Source organism: Xiphophorus couchianus, chromosome 4 (genome assembly GCF_001444195.1).
Source record: "Xiphophorus couchianus chromosome 4, X_couchianus-1.0, whole genome shotgun sequence".
NCBI lineage: Eukaryota > Metazoa > Chordata > Actinopteri > Cyprinodontiformes > Poeciliidae > Xiphophorus > Xiphophorus couchianus.
The window spans coordinates 8192603-8214764 of NC_040231.1; the positions used below are offsets into that span (position 1 = coordinate 8192603).

Consider the following 22162-nt stretch of genomic DNA (forward strand, 5'->3'; position numbering starts at 1 on the left):
TAATCTCTTCTCCCCTCAATTTTTTTTTATTACAAAAGGCTAAAGCTGTTTTTTAATTGTTTTTCCCTAGTTAATCCCCTGCAGGGTGCACATGTGTTCACGTGTACTGGTGTGTGTGGTTTATTTGAACATGTTTGTGGCTCTTGGTTTTGTGTGTGTGTGTGTGTGTGTGTGTGAGGAAGTGAGACCAGGAGAACTGCCTATTTTTTTAATGCATTTGCTGAAAAAAAGCTGAGCTCTTGTGTGGCCATGTGCACTGTGCTGATACAGTATTTGTTTTTTGGAGGGGCCATATTGATGTCGTTACTACCGCTTCCTCTTAGCTGTGTGACACTGAGATTATAGCCTTCCATTCATAAGAAGGGGAGGGGGGATTTCCCCAACAAGAAACGAGCACGGCTGTGTCAGTAAGCCCCTCAGGATGCCTAGGATAAGCAAACACTTTCAGAGCACACCTAATGGCAGTTTTGAGGATGAGTTGGTCCTATCTAGCAAGAATTTCAGCAGTAGATCAACAAAAATGCGATGCAGGCAGTCTCCGTGGCGTGCTGAAGCGCCATCACAGTCTGAGCTTTTAAAGCCATAACCTGTGTTGATTCCATTAAAAATCAAAATTGAAACGCACACTTCTTGTGGCTGCATGCCAAGTAGGCCAGGACAACACTGTGGGGACAAGGGATGGGGGGTTATTTGGCACAATAGAAGAACCAGAGCCAAAAAAGCCTTGAACAGCAACCAGCCCATTACTCTGAGGGAAAAGCTTGTGGTTGCAGATCATCAGGGATCACTCAGCAATGTCGGATCAGGGGCAGCTGTAGTCTAATTAGAAATGTAAGATGGCGGAAATTCCTGAGGGAGTGCCAAATAGAGAAATTACATTTAATTTAGAAAAAGTAAGAGCAGCATGCAGAGGTAAAACTAGAGGAAACTTGTCCTAAATTACAGTAGAGTAGCATTGAAAGTTAAGTTAATTTATTTCAGTAAGTCTGTTCAAAAAGTAAAACTCTATAGACAAGTTACACATAGTGATATATTTTATGGGGTTTTTGTTATGTTGATTAATTATGGTTTGTTGCTAATTAAAACATTGAGATTTGAAAAAAAAAAAAAAAAAAAGAATATAGCATGAGACCAATAGAGCAGGTATTGGTAATTTTGACAGAGTGTTCAGGAGTCAACTCCTGCTGGAAAATTAAATCAACATCTCCATAAACCTCAGCAGAGGAAAACATTACGTTTAGAAAGAACAATCTGGCAGATTGTGATAACTTTGGAGTTCAAAACACAGTGAACAAACACCAGTAGATAACACAGATCCCCAAATCATCACTGACTGGGCCCTTGATTTCAAAATTAATTGGTAGTTGTACTTTTATCTGAGGAATAGAATGGGCCTGTTTCTTCACTTGGCCTTGGCAGGACACTTTTGTCGTAGTCTCTTGGCTTGGAGTGGTAGTGATAAATATAGTTCCTACCCAGCTACATTGTTTATCACATTGTTTTCCTTTCACTCAATTTTATGCTAATAAACATAAAAAACAGGACTAAGTGAAAAGTCATTCTTCATTAATGATGTTTTGTAGCTTTCCCTCAGCGATCAAGACTATCAAGAAAGCAGGTTTTCCATGATTATGTGGAAAACTGTTGTGTAAAAAGAACAAAAATCATTTTCCCATTGTGATATTCTAACTTTGAGAACCATAACGTTGTGGTTTCATTTGCTGAGAATCAGAAGTAACTAAAATAAAAGCTTGAAATATGACTGTCATTAATTTACGCAATTTGAGTTAGTTTTTGAAGAAATGACTGAAATAATTCAACTTTTCACCATTGAATTACCCTATAAACACTTCATGAACATAATAAAAGTGTCATTTTTGTGGGGAATGTTTTAACATCAGTCTCTTAACCAGGATTCTGAGGAGTAAATGTAGCTGCTTCCACGGTCCTGTTTCTGTTTGAAAATCTGTTTTCTTTCTTTTTATGAAAACTCCGAGGCTAGCTGGAAGCCTGTTGAGTCAAAAAGAGCTTGTACATTTGAACCAATGTTATTAAATCTCTGGGTGGTCCGATTTATCTTCCACAGCAGGGTGTAACAGACTATACCCACTGCTAAGATGTGGTTTAGGTTTTGTGTAATTCTGTTTGCATTTATGAGTGGGATGCATACACACAGGATGTATGCTAAATCTATACTTTTTAATAGGCGTAGGGCCTTTTTTTAACCAAGGTAGCTACTAATTATGATCAAGATTTCCATCTGTATGTTGGGTGTCTGACTCTGATTTTTATTTTGCTTAAGAAAATTTATCATCCTGTATCAAACCCGAATTATGTCTTGGTTGTGCTGCATGCTGGCAGATCCCATGAAAAAGCCGCGTTAGCTTATTTTTGGTTTGCAGTGGATATGTCAAACATATACCTGAAGTTGTTAGGGAACATGCAGAGCTTCTTTGCCAGGAAGTGATGTCGAAATGAATGTTACTGTGCACAACACCAGATACAATCCTAAGGGAATGTTGCTAAGAAACGGTAATCTGAGACTATCACCGGGATCCGTGAAATGGAATATCACACAACAGGAGCAGGGATGCCTTTAGAGGTGGCGGTTCTTTGTTAAAGGGCAGCTGCATGAATCTGCTGGGGATTTCTGTTGTTTTCTAACTTCACAGATGTGCTTGAGAGGAAATCTCCACAAACCGTAATGTTTTTAATGGATTTTATTTTTTGATCGACCCAAGACAGAGTGGTGAATAATAGTAAAGTGGAAAGAAACTGATACATAGTTTTCGTTATTTAAGAAAACTGTGGCAGACATTCAGCTGGCTGTCCCGAGATTAAAATTTAATTGCCAATTCTTAGCTCATGCTTAATCAGGTTGGATGAATTGCATCTGTAAACTGAACTTTTCTGTCCCCCCCCACCCCCCAGATTCTCTGTTGGATTTAGGTGTAAAGTTTGACTAGGCCATTCTAACAAACAAATATGCTTCGGTTTACAGTCTCTGGCTAGCTTCCTTGTACCTGCTGAAGAAAAGCATCCCCACAGTATGATACTGCCACCATTTTGTCTCACAGTTGTGACTGTTGTAAAACCTAGCCCTACTTTAAGTATCTGTAAACTTTATCACTAACCTGTCTGGTGTTACTTTGTCTACATGTTGCTGTTTGTTGGCTGATGTTGTCTTAGTAAACCTCCAAAGCCTGAACAGCTATAATTATGCAGAGATTAAATTAGACTCCATTTATAATGTAGGGATTTGCAATTGACTATGCTTGATTTTATTTAGGAGTATCAAATTAGAAAGGATTGGATAAATATACATGCCACATTTCTATGCTTCAAACAATAAGTGACCAATAAATAGGGGGAAGTCAAAGGTAAAGCAGCTTTAATACGATAATATTTTCATTATCCGTTTGTAATGAAAATAGCCTATCCAGTTAACCAATTATCCTCCAATTGAAATTTATTTCTAATTGGCAACAACACAATTCTGTTGCTTGTATAGCGATTTGATAATCTGATTAGCAACCATTTTGGAAAAACCAGGGTGTTTAACGATCAAAGTCTAGAGTAATATTTACATGGTTTTTCAAGCATATTTACTTATGCTCCTGCTCTTCCCACAATGTAATTAAAAAATGTTTAACACCATTCACACATGCTAGGAAGCTGTTTCCACCTCAGATCCTAATAGGAAAACAATTAACACCACATTTGGAGTGCTGAAAAGGGGAATATTCATTTTTTTGACTTGCTTAGAACATTGCATTTGAACAGATTAAAGCTGTTTTTTTTTTTTCTTTCAGTGTTTCATTTGTTTGAAGAATTATGAGACGGGGAAGGGAGGAAAAAGGGTAAATCAAATCTTAATTTGACACTGCGTGGGAATCTCAGTTTTCATTTAAGTGCTATATCCGGGGATTAATGAACAAAGTGGAAATGAGGAGATGGATTTGCTTTATTTGCCTAGTTGTTTACTTTTTCTCTCTTACACATTCTTTGGCCGGCTGACTCTGTCTACTGAATACCCTCACTGTCTGAAGAACCGAGTCTGGCAGCTTATCAAAAGGAGGGAGTATTGACCAATATAGGGTTCTTTGTTCATATACACTGTGTCAAGATGTCTTATATAAACAATCTCTTGTAGATGTTCACTTACCTCCATGTGCAGTCTGCATGAGCACTCCCGTGATTAAACAGTTGAAACCACTTATGGACACATGCTTTTTTCTCACTGACATGAAAATGTAAATATTGCCTGTTTTTGTTGAGATAAGATTACCAAAATAATAAGAATTGTTAGACTTCCAATAACTTTTCACAATAACTGGCGGAATTATAGCCGATACAGAACTGGGTTCATTGTCCAGTTGGAGGGCCATTTTTCTCCAACCATCAACTTCCTGATTCTCTTGAGCTTATGGTTGCTTCAGTATTGCCATTTTTCCCCCTCTTTGGGACAGGAATTTTTGAAATCCACCAGTCCCTCCCACAGCAAAGCGATCCCAGAGCATGATGCAGCCACCTCTGTACTTTACAGTTGGGAAGGCGTCCTAAAGCTTTCTAGCGTCCCTCTTTTCAGTAGTGAGGCATTGGAGGAAATGAGCTGAGTGATTGTTTACACTTGTGATTTCACTCATGAGAAGTTTTAAATTAAACACAATGCGGTGCTGGAGAGAAAGTAACACAACTACATTGTATTAATAACCATAGAAAAATAGTTTATTGAAAGTATGCTCATAATACACACAAAACATTTAAGTTTTTTTGTTATGTGGCTAATACAAGTGGTATTGTTATTCTTCTGATAACCCAGTAGGTCCCAATGTCAGCGACCCGCAATAATGAACCGTAAAGATATTTTTACCTTTTTCTGGCAACACCAGACATTGAAACAATCATATATTTCATATAAAAAGGTCTTATTTTTCACTGCTTATGTAGTCTAAAATGATAAACATTTAAGTTGTACATCCTGATAATGAGTTTTTTTGACACTGACTGTAAGGAAATGCTCAGACCTGTGTCTTGTTAAAATACGTTGCTGATCCGTCTTTTTTCTTATGAACTGACATTACTTAGGGTAGGTTGCATTTGTATCTGTTTACTGATGCAGAGCGTGCTTTAAAGCAGGATTTTTGTATTTGCATGCACAATAAACCAGCATAAATGTTGTATTTCCCATTTTTACCTGGCATTTTAACTAGGCATTAAAATGCCTAGTTGTGTTCAATGCTGTATTGCCTTATCCTAGTTGGGTTTGGCATACAAATGCAAAGTGTGAGGGGAGAAAAAACACTGTTTAATATTACGGCAACAATGTTTTTATGTTTTTTTGTGTTAATATACCAAGCCTGAGATTTGGTGCCTCTGTCTTGCTGGTGAGAACGCAAATAGAGAAGCACTCGATAGGATGTGTTTGCATGTGTGAGAAAATATATTCAAAAAGGACAACCAATAATATGGTTGGGAATGGAAAAAAGAATAGGCACTTGAATGACTTGCAGAAAGTCTAGCTTGTTCCTTATTCACTATGCTGCTCTTCCCATCTATGAAGTCCAATTGCTTATTAGGCAGCAATCTGTTCTTGTATAAAATTGTATAAGATAACAAATAGTGTGGAAAATGCAAGGAGGTTTATGCAAAGCTCCAGAAACACCAACAGCTCGCATTATAAGCATGCTAATACCTGTGAGCGTTCTACACAGGCTCTTATGGTTTTGCTTTAATATCATCTGTGAAATTCACATAACATATTAACTGTTGTTGTGATAAATCTGTTGTAACACAGTTTTGCCTCACTTCATTAAATGATGTTGCCAGTCTGCTCAGAGCGACATGCCTATCTTCAGGAAAATAACTCTTTTTGAGTATCTTCATATCCTTTACTTAATTTTGTCACAAATAGCCTTGTAACCCAGATAACTCACTAAGCAAGTAGTATAGGCATATGAAAGAAAAGTTTATTCCAAAATTAGCCTTTCTCTAAGAAATGCCACTTCCTCCTTGGCAGAAAGGTTTCACTGTGATGAGCCATTGCATAAACCTTGGCTTGGGAACCCAGTCTAGTAAAATACTGAAACAGTTGGAATAAAATTTTGGCATTTATTGGGTAAAAATACTGATTCTCACTCTGTCTGGTGAGAATCAGCCTTTTTCTGACTAAAAGTTTATTTGATAGTGGTTGTAGTTTTTAATCCAGCAGAAAATAAAAGAAATTGCAAGATTATCGTAACTCATGCATTAAAAAGTATATCTATAACTTATAATAAAAAAACCCCTAACATATTGTTGATTTATGTGGCAATAGACCAGAAACGATGGAAGTTGCTGGTTCTGATTTCTGGCAAATTGATTGGGTCATCTCTAGTATTTGCAGGTGTTGATCTTCCCTTATTGAATTCTCCAGTTCATTGGGTTGATGATATTAATTTGTCCTGGATGCTGCTGGTGTTTGTTAAACACCTCAACATGGTTTTATGTTCCAAAACCGCTGCTTAATCATCAGTTTGGGAGCTAAGCGGTACCAAATGTTAGACATCAGTGAGAGAGCTTTCTTTACATGGAAATTTTTAAGAATTATAATCTTCAGAGCAGTTTTCATGGTGTGTTTCTTTTTTCTCCTTCTCTTTTAGGAAAATTGTCATCAAGATTGGAAAAAGGAAAAAGCGAAAGCCAGAGTCGTCAGAGGAGGAGTCGGATGATGATCCCCCGCCTCGTCACTCTTCTAAGGATGATGATTCTGTGAGTTCCATTTATTTATTTTTTTCAGAAAACACAAAACAGTGATCATTTCTAATCAAAACTTTCAGTGCGACATTGGCATTTACTATATGGCAAATAGTAAAACCTTTGCCATATTCCTCCTAACACTTTGATGTCAGGTGAGAACTTAGTTGCGTCTGAGTGAGTTTTAATCTGGTTCTGATGTGGTTTAGGCGTTGCTGCTTGTGGTGTTGCACCTTAGCTCACAGAGCACAAAGACGACGCTTGGCTCTTCTGTTACTGTTCTGACAACACTGAGTGAGGGAAGTGGTGCTGTCACCCTGACGGCTGCTCATGCTGCTGTGGGGCAACGAGGAAGGCTCACAGCTTTAGTTTGAGCTTGAAAGGATTGAATGTGGTTCATGCAGAGGTCAGATAGTGGATGGCTATTTCAAGTACACATTCCTCTGTTTGTTGATGATGGAGAAAACCGACAGTCTGGCTGCACTGTCTACCATACAGCATCAGAAACCCCCTCCTCATAGGTATCTCTTTTTTTTGAGTTATTAAACACACATTCTCAATTTGATACGGGGATATTATTCAAAATGAAATATTTGCTCTGATGTTTTGGTTATTTAAACAGCTCATATTGATTTTCTGACGTGTAATTGACACGAGGATGATCTGTTGCACACTCTTTGCTTCATCACCCCTCTCCCCGTTTTCTGAGACCTTTCCAGACTTTATCCTATGATATAATTACCCCCATTGGATGGCGCCCCTGGTCTTAATTAAAAGCATCTGTTGATGACTCATTTAAGATGATCTAGTGACAGAGGTTGAGGTAGCATGTCTGACAGCTATGACAGAAGCCTGGTTTCCTCAGAGCTTCATCCTCTTTGCGTTGGAAAATGGCAGGTTTGACTCTGTGCCTCTGGTCATCTTGAGTTTGCAGATTTAAAGGTCCGTCTCCTCAGGGATTTTATAATGCACACCTAATTAACTTTGGCTCAGTGGCATTTATTCCTAATTAACTACATATTATCTTTAGGAGGGGCTGTATTGATGCAGGATGCAGCAGCCCACGCATAAGATAATTATAAAAACTTGACAGGAAGGCAGAAACAAAAGCTGGACTTCAAATCTCTCCTGGTTTTTTCCCTTATATTAATCTTTCTTCTGATTTTTCAGCTTAGTTTATTGTATTTTACCACGGATTTTCAAAATATCAGGAATAAATCAGTGGGACATATTTTTGTTAGATGTGTCATAATCAAGATTTGTTTGTCTCCAAAACTAATCCAAGTTATTTAAGACATTGTTGTCACTGAGTCCCAGTCTGACACTGGGAATAGCTCGGTTAAAAAAGCTGCTGTGCTATAATGTTCTGATAGTTATAGTTTCTTCTACTAGATAAATATAGGACTCAACATTTGTTAGTAATGTTCTAATGCTGAGTCATTGAGCATACATTGTTTATCAAATATAACTGATTTTATACATTTCTGTTCTGTTATATTTTCAGCAAATTAAGACTAAATTATTTCAAATTCTAATTCCAGTTTTAAAGTACCAAAAGGGCAGTTCATCTGGACCTTATCCACACACAAACATGGGGTCTTTAGAAAAAAGAAATGTATAAAGTAAAACGTTGTAAACAGTAGCTACAGAATCAAAATTTAACCCTGATCTAATTTGAATTGTCTGCTAGACAAAGGGAGAACAAGTTTTGGAAGATCATTTTGTTTGAGGGGTAAATGAAAAATCAGCTCATGGTCCTTTGTCTGAATGACAAGGTGGCACTATCGATTAGATTAATTACTACTATGAAATTATAAAGAAGAAGACATGGAGGATAAATAAAGCCATTTCAGCCCTTACTAAGCAGCCTTACGTATGGAACCACAGGGCTCCTGTATGAAAACATTATTTTTTCAACAAATGAACCTGCTATATTTGTATCAATTTATTCTTCTGCATGTTAATTTGCCTCTTCTTTGTTGTGATTCTCTAGAAGAGGCGGTCGAACCGTCAGGTGAAGAGAAAGAAGTATGCTGAAGAGCTGGAGGCCAGATTGTCAGATGAGGATGTCAAAGTTATTGTGAAAGCCAAGAAAAGCAACACTGCTGCATCCAAGGACCCTGCTGTTCAGCTGTTTGTTGTAAGTTCATCTGCTTTTATGAGTCTGGCAAGTTAGATGAGTTTAAATATCAAAGTAAATTTTCTGTTATCATTACTAAAGATTGGTTGAACTATCAATAGTTTTGAATATCCAAAGAATATACACAAGAGAGTTTTACTAAGCTTCCAGCACAGCAAATTGGACTCATTTATTAATATAAATTGCTTTTGGCTCAGTATCCCCAAATACTAAAAGTGGAACAAATGTTCGTGAATTTTCTTTACAGTGTCGACTGATTCTACAAATCAGAGTTGCACACATCTTTTCATGCAACATTTATTATGAACACCTGACAATATTGTGACTCAGAAGGTAGCAAACAAAGCTTAGAGATGGAGCTTAAAATAGCGATTGCAATGCACTGACCCATATTCGGTATGTAGGTGACTAAACCAGTGGTGGGAGGCTGAGACTATAGGTTTTTCCTATTTTAGCTCTAATTAAACTTATTATTAAGTGTGAGGTTCCCTGTTTTTATTGTTTTTGTCTTAAATTGGATGAAAAAAAGTTAAACAAATTTTGCACAGGACAGTTTTATTGCTTATTTTTCTTTCTAAGCCGGGTCCTAGCAGACCTGGGTGAAACTGTTTCGGTATGGGTAAAAGACAAAAACCTCTGTCAGGAGGAGGTGACACAGATACCTCTGCTATACATTTGATCTGTCCATAATAACATACAGAAAACTGAGGGGAGACACTATTCTCCCCTCACCACCTGGATGCATTATTTTACAAGTTTTCAGATCTGTGACGAAGTTTGTTTCATGAAATCAACTTGTGAAAACCGTTGCAGCTTTGAAATATAGCACCTGCTCCACTGCAGGCAGAGAAAGGGAAGAACTCCTGCTGCTGCTGCTGCATGATATCATGATGACTATAAATGCTCCACAAATGTTTCCCACTAATTATACCTGAAAGAAAAAAAAGCTTAATTACAATTACTTTGAGCCTCTTCAGTGATTCGGTAGTCTTGCAACTAAAAAAGATGTGGGTGTTGGACAGAAATGAACAGTGTGGTGCTTATGCAATCATGTGTAATGAGAATACAGTTATTACTAGATGAATATATCAGAAATATAACTACCTACAAATCTTTTGCGAGAGCGACATTATTACAGTTAATATTGTGAGCCAGTAGAGCCAGATGCAAAACATTTTTCCCAGATTGTACAAGTCTTATTGAAACCATTTCCTTTTCAAAGAAAAACAATCAATATTCTGATTGATTAAGCAGAGATGGCTGATTTTCCTTCTCATAAATCCTGCTTGATTTTTTTTTTGTAGACTTCAAAATGAATCCAATTTGTTGCAGTTTCTCACAGGAATGAAAATATATTTGCAGTATTTTGGAAATCATGACTGCTTTCCACACAAAATATAACTAGAAAACTTAGGTTTACTTCACATTGTAATGCAAAAACTATTTTCCTTATAATGTTTTATTTAATTTTATTTAAGTCATATTGAGAGACATAATGAGACTGTTTTTGCTAACTCTTGTTTATGGGATTTCTCTGTGGTATGTTGTGGGAAATATTTGACCTTTCTGTTGCCTAAACATGGCCTCATTTTAAGTTGTCTGATCTGGAGACTAATTTAACATGAGATCTAAGTCTTTACTGTCTCTCAGGAGAATCCGACAGAGGAGGATGCTGCTATTGTTGACAAAATCATGTCTTCTCGTATCATGAAGAAGGAGGTAAATATACAAAACTTTATTCTCATCAGTCATTATTAAAATTTAATTGTTTTTAATTTTTATTTTTCTGTTGTACTTATTGGCATTTTTGTTATTTTAAACCTCTTCTAGGTATCTCCAGGGGTAATGGTAGAAGTGGAAGAGTTTTTTGTAAAATACAAAAACTAGTAAGTTCAATTTTCTATTGTTGATCTTTATTTGTAAAATTCTAATTGAACATAAAAACATGAAGGAACTAATATTATCTGTTTCTTCAATTTATCTGCTGTCCTGCCTAAAGTTTTAACAATCAAGTTAAATGAGAAATTCTTCCAAGGCTTTGAAACATAACTCTTGAGTTAAAAGATTTTATTTAATTGAATTAAATACTTTCCAAGTATGGGGGAAAAACAGCATAGTATAAATAACATTTTTATTTCCAGATATTATTGGTCACACAGACACCTCCTTGTCTAAAACAGCCTTTTATGTTTAATGACAAGAAATGAAACATTCAAAATACAGAAACTGGTCGAAGATGTAAAAATGATGAAAAGCTTAGGGCTAGTTTTGATTTCACTCTCTATTTTAAGTTAAAGTATGGCATAAAAAGGAAGAAGGCAGAACCACTTGGGCCTGTCAGCTTTCATAATCAGAACCACTGTTTAAAGGAAAAGTTGCGTACGTCTCTCTGGTTTGAAATTGGGTCATTTCACTCATGAAACCAACAGGACTTCTCATTATTCTGCTAGTTCCCTCTCTCGGCCAAAAGGTAACTCTGAAACAGGCATGACTGTTGGTTTCAGTTGTTGATGTGTTGCTGGTTTCTCACTTTGGTTCTGAAATCTCGTTGGATACAATAGGAAACACTTTAAATGGAAGTTATAAAGTTATACTGAACACACATCCCAGGTTGATGAACGAAAAGTTGAATCCTACAAAACTTTAAAAAGAGACAGTATGCTGCAAACAAAAACATGTATGGTAATCAGATCTCAAAAACATGAATAATTATCTAACAGGTAAAAACTTCTTGATGAAGTTTAAAATTTCTTCTGAGTGGAACTCAGCAGCTTACCAGAGAGCCTAAGCTTCTTGGGAAGGAGGCGTAAGAAGGGGCTGATCAGAATCAGAAGAGGGCTTGGGTCATAGAGCTAATGGTAAAAGAAATTAGCTTTTTCTAAAACATTTTTACACTCGGTGAGACCAAAAATGTCAACATCCTGTTGCTTTAGACATAATAAAATATGGTTGAGGTTCATTTTGTAGGTATCATTTTCTATACCTTTTTTGACATCTGGTAGTTTTAATATTAACAGACGTTCTAAAAACAACCAGCCGTCATTTATTCTTCATATTTTGACACTTTTCGGACACCACCTGTGGAAATGGAGTTGTTTCGACATAATAGAGACCTGGAGAAAAGTGAAGTAAAGAAAAAGGTAAAATCTAAGGAAACTCCACTACATGTATAAACATCGTTAGGACAGCTTTCATAATTCAAATGTATTTTTTTCCAAAAGCCTGTAGCAGCCTCTGAAATCACTGAGCTGTCATGAGCGAGATTCTGTTCCCTTCTGCCAAATAATAAAAATGATGAAAATGTTAATGGCACTGTTTATTTTTCTCATTTAAAAATGACTGAGATGAGGTGAAACATAAGGCCAGGGAGAAAATCCAATCGCCCTCCGGTGATGTGAGCAGTGTGTAAAAGCAGATTTTCATGGTTGTCTCTCTGTGTGTTTGTCAGCTCCTACCTCCATTGTGAATGGGCCACTGAGCAGCACCTAGAAAAGGACAAGAGGATTCAGCAGAAGATCAAACGCTTCAAGATGAAACAAGCACAGAGGGCGCTCTTCTTCACAGATGTAAGGCTGCGTGTGTATATGTGTGCAAACAGCCTCTTCCATCTATTTGCACACCGCTTTATGTGTCCTCATTCTAATATTTCTAATAAGAGGATTGTTCTTTTTATATTATTACATCATTTATGACAATTGATTTCAGGATGCATGTGTTGGAAGGGCGTGTGTGGATATTAAAAAGCTTTCTGTTTGATGTCTGTGGGATGGCACATCTGTGTGCATTGATTTGAATTTATTTACTTACTGAGCAAATACAAGAGAGTTGTTTCTCTGTTTCCAGATGGCGCGTGGGAATTTGATTTGTTCTTTTACTTAGCATCTGCTCTTTCTGTTTTTGTATCTTCTGTTCCTCTCAGATGGATGAGGAACCTTTCAACCCAGACTATGTGGAAGTCGACAGAGTGCTCGAAGTGTCGTACTGCGAGGACAAAGACACAGGAGAGGTAGAGTAAATCTTCTCTGTTAAGCACATATCAGAGTAGCGCGTTTGCTCCTAGCTTTTGTTGCTGAAAATGTTTTATCCCTTCTTACTTTTGTTGGTTTTCTTCCTTTTGATATCTTCTGGCCTGTAATGATATCTATGAATCATAGAAGTGCCCAAGGCCACCCTAATGGGCTGCCTCACAGCCTTTGAAAATGCTACAAAAGCAAAGCTTAGCCTCGCTCTAGTCATTTCCAGTGCTCATTGTCCTCTGTCTGCTGCAGGAAGTGGTGTACTACCTGGTGAAGTGGTGTTCTCTGCCTTATGAGGACAGCACGTGGGAGCTGAAGGACGACGTCGATCAGAGCAAGATTGAAGAGTTTGAACGGCTGCAGGCAGTCAAGCCAGACTCGCGTAGAGTGGTACGATGAAGCAGTGCTTCCCAACATCCTGCTGATTTCTTCTCTGATCAGCAACAGCTGTTCTGATATTATCAGGTTTTAAACATGTAAAAAGTTTGTTTTCTCTTATTCTTCCTGCTTGAAAAAACCAAAACCCCTGACAAAATCCAGGAGATAAACAAGTTCTGAGTGCTTTTGAAAATGTTTTGTCAGTTTGAAATGGTTTTAGAAAACCCTGTGTTTTGATCCAAAATCTAAATGTAATGTTATCCGTCTTGTCTCTTAGGAGCGGCCTCCAGCCAACCTTTGGAAGAAGAGGGAGCAGTCGAGGGAGTACAGGAATGGCAACACTCTCAGGGATTACCAGCTGGAGGGGGTCAACTGGCTTCTTTTCAACTGGTACAACAGGTCAGTTTTAATCCATGTGGATGACCTGGGTGTTATTCACATGGATTCACTTGCAAAGTATTTTTTATGTATCCAACATTAAGGTCTTATCATGTCTGAAATTCATTTAAAAAGGAAGTAAGTTGGGCTTAAATACGTTAATCACAGATCTTGATTTTTATTTAATCAGAACTATTAAATCTTGTATATTTTATGTATTTTTTTTCTCACGGGGCTTTTCTGTCAGGCAAAAGTTTGAGTCACATGCCGACATCTTCTTTGTGTTCTGTAACTTGAGGTGGTTGAGGCTACTGGCAATTTACTGCTAACATATCCTTGCTAGCTGTTTGGCATCTATCATGGATGGGGAAGTGTAAATTTATTGCCAGCTGTCTGGACCGAAGGTCATACATTTCTGTGGAGATGTAGGATTTAAATTCATTCATTAAAAGGTCTTAAATTTGATTAGCTGAAAAATGCAGAAACCTTGATGTGGTTAACTATTGCTTTGTGTAACTATGACACTACACAAGTGTTTAAATAAAATAACATTTCACAGTTATTAAAGATGCCTAACTAAACGGATATATTCTGCTTGCGATTGTACTTTTCTAGAAAGATCTGGGGGTTTTGAGATTACAGGTTATGAATAATGAATGAGCTTTCCTGCTTATGCCTCACATCCCTCATATGCAGGATTCCTATTTAGACTGCTTGGGGTCAGGAAGAGAGTCAGATTTGCCGTTGGTTGAGGTGCACCTAAATGCACAACCGGTTGCTTTTCTTCACCCACGATCACAAAAGCAATGCTATGCCTCTGGAGTGAAGTGTCGGCGCTTGCATTAACCCTGGGAATTGGCTTAGTTATGTGTGAGCGTGCAGGAGTTAGCATATGCCTACGCAGAGAGATTCATCAAAACTCGAGGGCTGCTTAAGAGGCCAGTGGGAATATCTGCACGTTGCAATTAGCATCAAGACATTATACCCCCACCCACTGGACAGCTGAATAAATGGATTGCAGGAGCACACCACACAGCAGAAAGATTATGCTGGATTTCGAATGTTTTTTTTGGGGTTTTTTTAATACTGTTATTACTGCTGATGATGTTGTTTTCTCCCTCATTGTTTGTAGTTTATTGTTTTTGTGTCTTGGGAATAGTTTTTTTCCCCTTTTGTACACAGTCTCATGATGAATGCACAACACTTTCTCTGTGATATAGCGATGTGGAAATCTCTCCTGCAGCCCAACCTACGCACATCATTAAAGCAGCCACATTGCACGGTTTACCCCACTAACCATTTTTTTCCCCCTAACATCCATCAGGCGCAACTGCATCTTGGCTGACGAGATGGGCCTGGGAAAGACCATCCAGTCAATCACATTCCTGGAAGAGATCCATCGTATCGGCATCAAAGGGCCCTTTCTCATCATCGCCCCCCTCTCTACTATTGCAAACTGGGAGCGAGAGTTTCATACCTGGACTCACCTTAATGTCATCGTTTACCATGGCAGCATGATCAGCAGGCAGATGCTGCAGCAGTATGAGATGTATTTCAGAGATGCACAGGTAAAGGCTGGTCACTATCATGTCTATAATGTAGATTTTAGTCTAAATTAGTTTGTGCCCCGTTCAGTGTTTTCTCTGTGTGAAGTCGCAGCTTCCCCAAAAAAACCTCCATGAGAAACACTTAGGGAAGACTACAGGTCATCCAGCTTATCTCACTTATCTAACACCAGATATCTTAAAAGATTCAGGAGCCTTTTTCCAAGATTGAGGTACATAGAATGTACCTTTTAAAGACAGATGAACAAAAAGCAGCACTGTTCTGCTGAACTTTAAAGTGGAAAGCAGTGATTCACTTCGATTAAATTAATCAAAGTGTTCTTTAGAAAACAGCAGCGCTGTCAGCAACGCAAAATTCTGTGAGCCATGTAATTATATGAATCAGAATATCAGGTCTGCCTACAACGAGTCACATTGAAACGCTTGGCAGGACGTGATTACCATATTTAGCACAAAGCTAGAAACACTTCACATTCTCTGTCACTAATGCAAGACCTTGGTTATATTAGTGTCTTTTTTATTTGAAAAAACTTGTTTCATATATGAGTGAAATGGTTTTGCATGGTAAATTGAGAGGAAAGGCTAGTATTTCTGTGGCTTTACTGTAGTCATAAGTTATATTATATTTTTTGTTGATAAATACATCAAAACAATCTCAAGGATATTTGTTACAGATCTAATAAGATGTTTGTATACTTCTCAAACTTTACATTACATTATAAGCTGTCAAATAATTACTCTTCATCTAAAATTTGTGAATGGCCTATAGCACAAGTAACTGCTAACAAAATCAGGTATTAAATTTGTGTTTGTGATCATTTCTATTTAATTAATAATGAAACAAAGAAATGCAATGAACTATTATGAATGATAAACAAAGAATAATCATAATCTAGAAGCTACTATTATGGGGAACATTTTCTGACTGGAATGAACAAAATGGTCAGATTTTTGTAGAAAATTAATGTAAAAAGACCCATTGTTTTTAAATGTTTTGATTTAAAACATTTAAATCAAATTTGCTTTTCCTAAAAGCAAATCAAATTTTCTTTTGGGAAAAATTTGCTCCAAAATAAAGATGAATGCAAAAACCTCATTAATAAATGGTAATCTATTATTTGTACCTAATATATTTTTAAGAAATGTTATGTAAATGTAAAAATGTGGAAAAAATGTCTATCTGTATCAACCACCTATTCTTGGAGTTCAGATTTGCTCGATTTGGACCAGCCAATATCCTTCAGAGGGCTGCAAATGGCCCTCAGGCCACACTTTGGACACCCCTGAATTAAAGGGGCGCTTTACTTTACTGGCTTTACTTCAGTCTTTCAAATTGTGCAATAGATTTTTTTTCCATGAAAGCAAATCTTTTCCTCTGTTGGTGGTGAGATCGTTTTAATGAGCTTTGCATTAGCAAGATGGCATTTAACAAGAACCAGAGAGGGGTGCTTGTGCTGCAATAAGTAGACTATGAGGTAGTTAGTGAGCCTTGGACGGAGGCTGTCTGTGGTTGACAGGGCATGTGATATTTTGCATCAGGCAGTTAGGAGCTCTTAGTGTTCAGACGAACCGTAACAGGAATTAAGGTAAGGGAGAGGAGAAGACAACGGAGCCGCCACCCTGCTGTCTCCAAGGCAGCCTGTGATGTCATAGCACTCTCCAAGGGGAGCTCACTGTCATTGCTGTTCAAGCATATCTGAACGAGTGGCTCCTCCAGTCGTCTGCCGGCTGGCTCGCTGTTGGAGGAGGGGAGGGGAAAGCTAAAGGATAACAGAGGATCTCTGGAGGGCTGTTGTCAAGGCAATGGATACAAATGGAGAGGCGTGGCAATGCAAAGCCTCCCCAGACAGACAACAAATAAACAGCAGTAAGACTCAACATGCAGGTGCCAATGTACTTCTTCTGGTAGAGATGATTTCCTCACAAAAGAAAAGGAGAAAATAAATGGCTTCAGTTCACGTCAGTTTATTTACGCGGTGCCAATTCACAACAAATTAAGAAATTGGCCATTTCTGATGTCGGTCTGATTGAAGCATCACAAGTTCCATCCCTGTGTTTCAGGGTCGGGTGATTCGAGGTGCCTACAAGTTCCAAGCTGTGATCACCACGTTTGAGATGATCCTGGGCGGCTGTCCCGAGCTCAATGCCATCGAGTGGCGCTGTGTGATCATCGACGAGGCCCATCGTCTTAAGAACAAGAACTGCAAGCTGCTTGAGGGCTTCAAACTCATGAACCTGGTGCGGAAATGATTCAAGAATAAAATAGTGCTCTGCAGCTTAAGCTGAACACAGTTTTAATTTGTGGTGTTTCTTTCCTCCTCTTTAAGGAGCACAAGGTCCTACTGACGGGTACGCCTCTGCAAAACACAGTGGAGGAGCTTTTTAGTCTCCTCCACTTCCTGGAGCCGGCACGCTTCCCCTCTGAGAACAACTTCATGCAGGAGTTTGGTGACCTCAAGACAGAGGAGCAGGTGAGCTCACAGATATAGAACAGCATAAATCATATTTTTCTTCCTGTTCCCAAAAACATATCAGTTGTCATCTTAGTGCAGGTAGTTTTTCCTCCCACAGTTTCTCAGCATGGAGTCCCATAGAATTATTTGTAACAGCAAGAACTCAGCATGTGATACTAGATCTAAAAGCCACAGAAAATGTTTACCCTAATACTTAGAAGTGACACAGTTTCACTACATAATCTTTTGTAAAAGATATGAATAAACGAAAAAATAAATAAAACGGTGCGTATGATGCTGCATTTTTAAATGTGCACCTGTTAGTGCACAGGCAGCTGCTTCACTGTGTGACCCATTTGGCCCACAGGTGCAAAAGCTTCAGGGCATCCTGAAGCCCATGATGCTGCGTCGTTTGAAAGAAGACGTGGAGAAGAAGCTTGCTCCCAAAGAGGAAACCATCATTGAGGTGGAGCTCACCAATATCCAGAAAAAATACTATCGCGCCATCCTGGAGAAGAATTTCTCCTTCCTGGCTAAAGGAGCCGGCCAGTCAAATATGCCCAACCTGGTCAACACCATGATGGAATTAAGAAAGTGTTGTAACCACCCCTACCTCATAAAAGGTAAGTCGGTACAGAGTTGCTAAAATTGTCAACATTTCAGAGCGTATAATATCTATAGTTTGTTTCAAAAGTGTCAAAACTCCCAGAACTTTTCAACGTTTTCTCACATTATAGTAACAAATATTAATATATTTCCTTGAAGACCGACGCAAAGTATGACTGAACTGTGAAGTTGAATGAAAAAGATGCATAGATTTTTTTTTTTTCATAAAAACTTTCATGCATTTATAAGTCAACACATTGTAGAACCACCTGAACCTTTGAATATCTGACTACTACATTTTATCCCCATTGTTTTCAAAATTACCCAAACTTAATCAGAGTAGTTGGAGAGTGTCTGAATCTTTTTCATGTTTTTTGCCTGCAAGATTTAATAGGATTAAGGCTGGACTTTGACTGAGCCATTCCAGCACATCAATATGCCTTGATCTACACCTTTCCTTCGTAGCTCTGGCTTCTCAGTCTCAATACCTTTTCCAGCCGTTGTCTACTTTTCTTCCAGGATTATTTTCCTCCATCCATCTGACTAAAGAACAGCCTCCCATTCCAGCCCAAAAAGTTCAGTTTTTGTCTCACTTCACCAGAGCATCTTTTTTTGCATTTTTACTGTTTTCACTACATGGCTTGTGGTTGATTGCAAGTGACTCTCTATTAACAATAGGTATCTCCTTATCACTCTTCCAACTAATCGCTGCCTGACAGATTCCCCGTTCTGAACTGTAGATCTCTGCAGAGTCACAATTGGCCTCATTGGTGCTTCTCAGATTAATGTTCTTCTTTTATTCACTGGCTAGTTTATGCAGATAATCATGCCTTGCTCTGCCATGTGTCACACTCTTTCCATTTTGGGTGATAAATTAAACAATGCTTTATGAGATGTTTAAAGCTTTAGTTATGGTTTTATAGTCTAACTCTGCTTTGAACTTCTCCATGTTTGCTCTGACCTATATGCTGTGTTTTTGCTCATCATGCTGTTTGTTCACTAATGTTCTCTAACAAACCTCTGAGGCCTTCATAGAGCAGCTGTATGTATACTGAGATTAAATTGCAAACAGATGGACTCAGTTTACTAATTAGGTGGCTTCTGAAGGCAGTTGCTGACACTGAGTTGGATTCAGTCAAGGGGGCTCAACACTGAAATTTTCTCAATTCTGCTTAACTTTTCTCATTTTTATTTGTAAAAATAATAACTGTTTGAATGTGTTTTTATTCAATTTAGGCTATTTATGTAGTGCTAATTCACAATAAACCTTGTCTTGAAAGCCCTTAACAATGATCTTTTTCCACTTTACAATTATAGACCACTTTGTGTTGGTTTATTTCATGACATCCCATTTAAATTCTGTAAGGTTGGGGTTGTAAAGTGACACAATATGCCAAGGTTCAAGTATCATGAATACCTCTTGTGTTTTTGCTCACATTTTTTTTAGTAATTTTTATTTGCCCAAAAAGGATTTACACATCCTGTGCCTTACCTGGATTTCAGGGATAAACTGAGTTGAATTATTAGAAGAAATTAAACTTAAGCATGTTAAATACAGCATTGCTGACAGATTTGTGTCTTTGTTACTTTAGGGGCAGAAGAAAAGATCCTAGAGGATTTTAGGGAAGTACACAATCCCACTGCCGCTGACTTTCACCTGCAGGCGATGGTGCAGTCTGCTGGAAAGTTGGTCCTCATTGACAAACTGCTGCCCAAGATGAAAGCAGGAGGACATAAGGTGCTCATCTTCTCCCAAATGGTGCGCTGTCTGGATATCTTGGAAGACTACCTCATTCAGAAAAGGTAACGTCTGTTGAATGTAACAGGGCTATTCTTCACACTGTTTACCACATTCTTATTCTTATTGGGAGGAAAAAAAATTATTTATGGAGCAACTTTATCATAGCTGTAAATTTCCACAGCTTAAATGGCTGCATGTGGAAAGGAAGAGATGACGTTAGATTGTTGGACTGTTGTCTACGAGTCACAGGAGACAAAAATGTAAATACAGAGAGATAGATAAACACTGAACACCTGAACTAGAATTATAGTATAAACATTTTACAATTCATTATTCTTACTTTCATCACCAAACGTTTGTGCATGAAAAGGTTTCCAATATAGCACTGATTTGTATAAAATCACCTTTTTTAAAAAAAAAATTGTTTACATTCTGCAAATAGGCCTCAGTATTAAAAGTGTTTTACTCCAGGAGCTGTTGATAATGACTGACAATTATCTGAAAGCTGATTTGTAGAGTTTCAGTATAAGCTTTTAAATCAAAGCATCATAAGCTCTCATCTTGTTTGCCTTACACTGTGTGGGTGGGTGATGTTTCTGTTATGTGATGTCTTTGGTATAGCTCTGAAGTCTCCTTAAAACCTGAAATGGGTTGATGGCTATAAAATATAAAACTGTTTAAGAATTTACAATTTATAGCTGAGAGTCTGGGTGTATGCCTCTTCTCTTCTGGTTTTCCACTTTCTTGCTTACAGATTTTTTTATTTTTTTCTCTCAGCATCTTCTGATTGCTTTTACGGCTCCTCGCCTTCCTTTCTCTCTTTCTTTGCTCTGGCTTCATGCCAGAATGTGGAGCAAACCTGAAACGGTTGTAAGCATGTGAGTAGCTGAGCAGCTCCGACCTCGGACAGGGTTCAGTAGCAGGTTACAGATGCCCTCGGGGTTCCACCACATCAGACAAGCTGGAGAGTCTGTGAGGTTTCACCAGAGTGGAAGTGGATTTCTCCAGGGAGGGCCGAGGGTTCGAATGTGGGAGGGGGTGAGAATGGCCGCGCTGTGAAAGAGCGCAACCGCTCTTTGAAGAAGCACTGTTTGAGATAGTTTCTCCAGTTAAAAACGGTTTAAAATAAAACCAGAGTTTTGGGTACATTCAAAGTCTGTTGACAAAGGTCGTAGGGAAAGCATTTATAAAGTTTATATTATGGTTTAATTGTGTTCGTCTTGGCTGTAGGTACTTGTATGAGCGCATCGATGGACGCGTTCGTGGAAACCTGCGTCAGGCTGCCATTGACCGCTTCAGTAAGCCCGACTCGGACCGCTTTGTTTTCCTTCTGTGTACGAGAGCTGGAGGCCTAGGCATCAACCTCACCGCAGCAGACACCTGCATCATCTTTGACTCTGACTGGAACCCTCAAAACGACCTGCAGGTAAAAAAATCATGTCATCTACCTATGAATATTATACTAAGAACAGATGCCAAACAAGTTAAAAGTACAGTTTAGCATTTTTTTGCCTTGAGTACATGTTTACCCGTTTGTTTTGCCCTCTAGGCTCAGGCTCGCTGTCATCGAATCGGTCAGAACAAGGCGGTGAAGGTGTACCGTCTTATCACCAGAAACTCGTACGAGCGAGAAATGTTCGACCGCGCCAGCCTGAAGCTGGGACTGGACAAAGCAGTGCTGCAGAGCATGAGTGGCCGTGACAATAGTCTTGGAGGAGGCACGGGAGGAGGGGTGAGACGATGAGTTATCTCAATTATAAAACACTTAAACCATGCAGCTGCTTACTATACAGTGCCTTGCAAAAGCTTTCATGACCTTTTACTGTTATAAAAACCAACTTTGATTTGTTTTATGGGATTTTCTATGCACAATTGTGAAGGACAATTATTTTTCAATTTTCAGTTCTTGCCACAGATTTGCAACTGGAATAGGAGCCCTGCTTTGACTGGGCCATTTTGCCACATGGATATGCGTGTATTTAAACAGTTCTACTGAAGTTCAAGGTTTATGTTTATGGTTATTGTCCTGCTGGAAGGTGAACCATTACCCAAGTCTTAAATTTTTTTCTACCTCTAAGTGTTTCCTTGCATCTTTTTCCTGTATTTAGCTCCGCACTGACCAACACTGGCTCTGGTGAAAGAAAAGTATC

The 22162-nt window shown here is 38.3% G+C and overlaps 1 protein-coding gene across 10 annotated transcripts in view; it reads left to right on the forward strand.

The window, feature by feature from the left end:
- Positions 1–22162, forward strand: part of chd9 (chromodomain helicase DNA binding protein 9) — an 88351-nt gene that overhangs the window by 44709 nt on the left and 21480 nt on the right. For 9 of the 10 annotated variants that reach the window (XM_028015031.1, XM_028015032.1, XM_028015033.1 and 6 more), the window contains 15 exons: positions 6642–6750; positions 8729–8875; positions 10526–10594; positions 10706–10761; positions 12324–12441; positions 12795–12881; positions 13144–13281; positions 13547–13668; positions 14972–15215; positions 17274–17450; positions 17540–17683; positions 18033–18288; positions 19864–20074; positions 21243–21438; positions 21562–21744. In XM_028015031.1, the coding sequence (XP_027870832.1) occupies positions 6642–6750; positions 8729–8875; positions 10526–10594; positions 10706–10761; positions 12324–12441; positions 12795–12881; positions 13144–13281; positions 13547–13668; positions 14972–15215; positions 17274–17450; positions 17540–17683; positions 18033–18288; positions 19864–20074; positions 21243–21438; positions 21562–21744 (2257 nt within the window). The remainder of the gene's footprint in view (positions 1–6641; positions 6751–8728; positions 8876–10525; positions 10595–10705; positions 10762–12323; positions 12442–12794; positions 12882–13143; positions 13282–13546; positions 13669–14971; positions 15216–17273; positions 17451–17539; positions 17684–18032; positions 18289–19863; positions 20075–21242; positions 21439–21561; positions 21745–22162) is intronic. The other variant, XM_028015034.1, reaches the window with a different exon arrangement.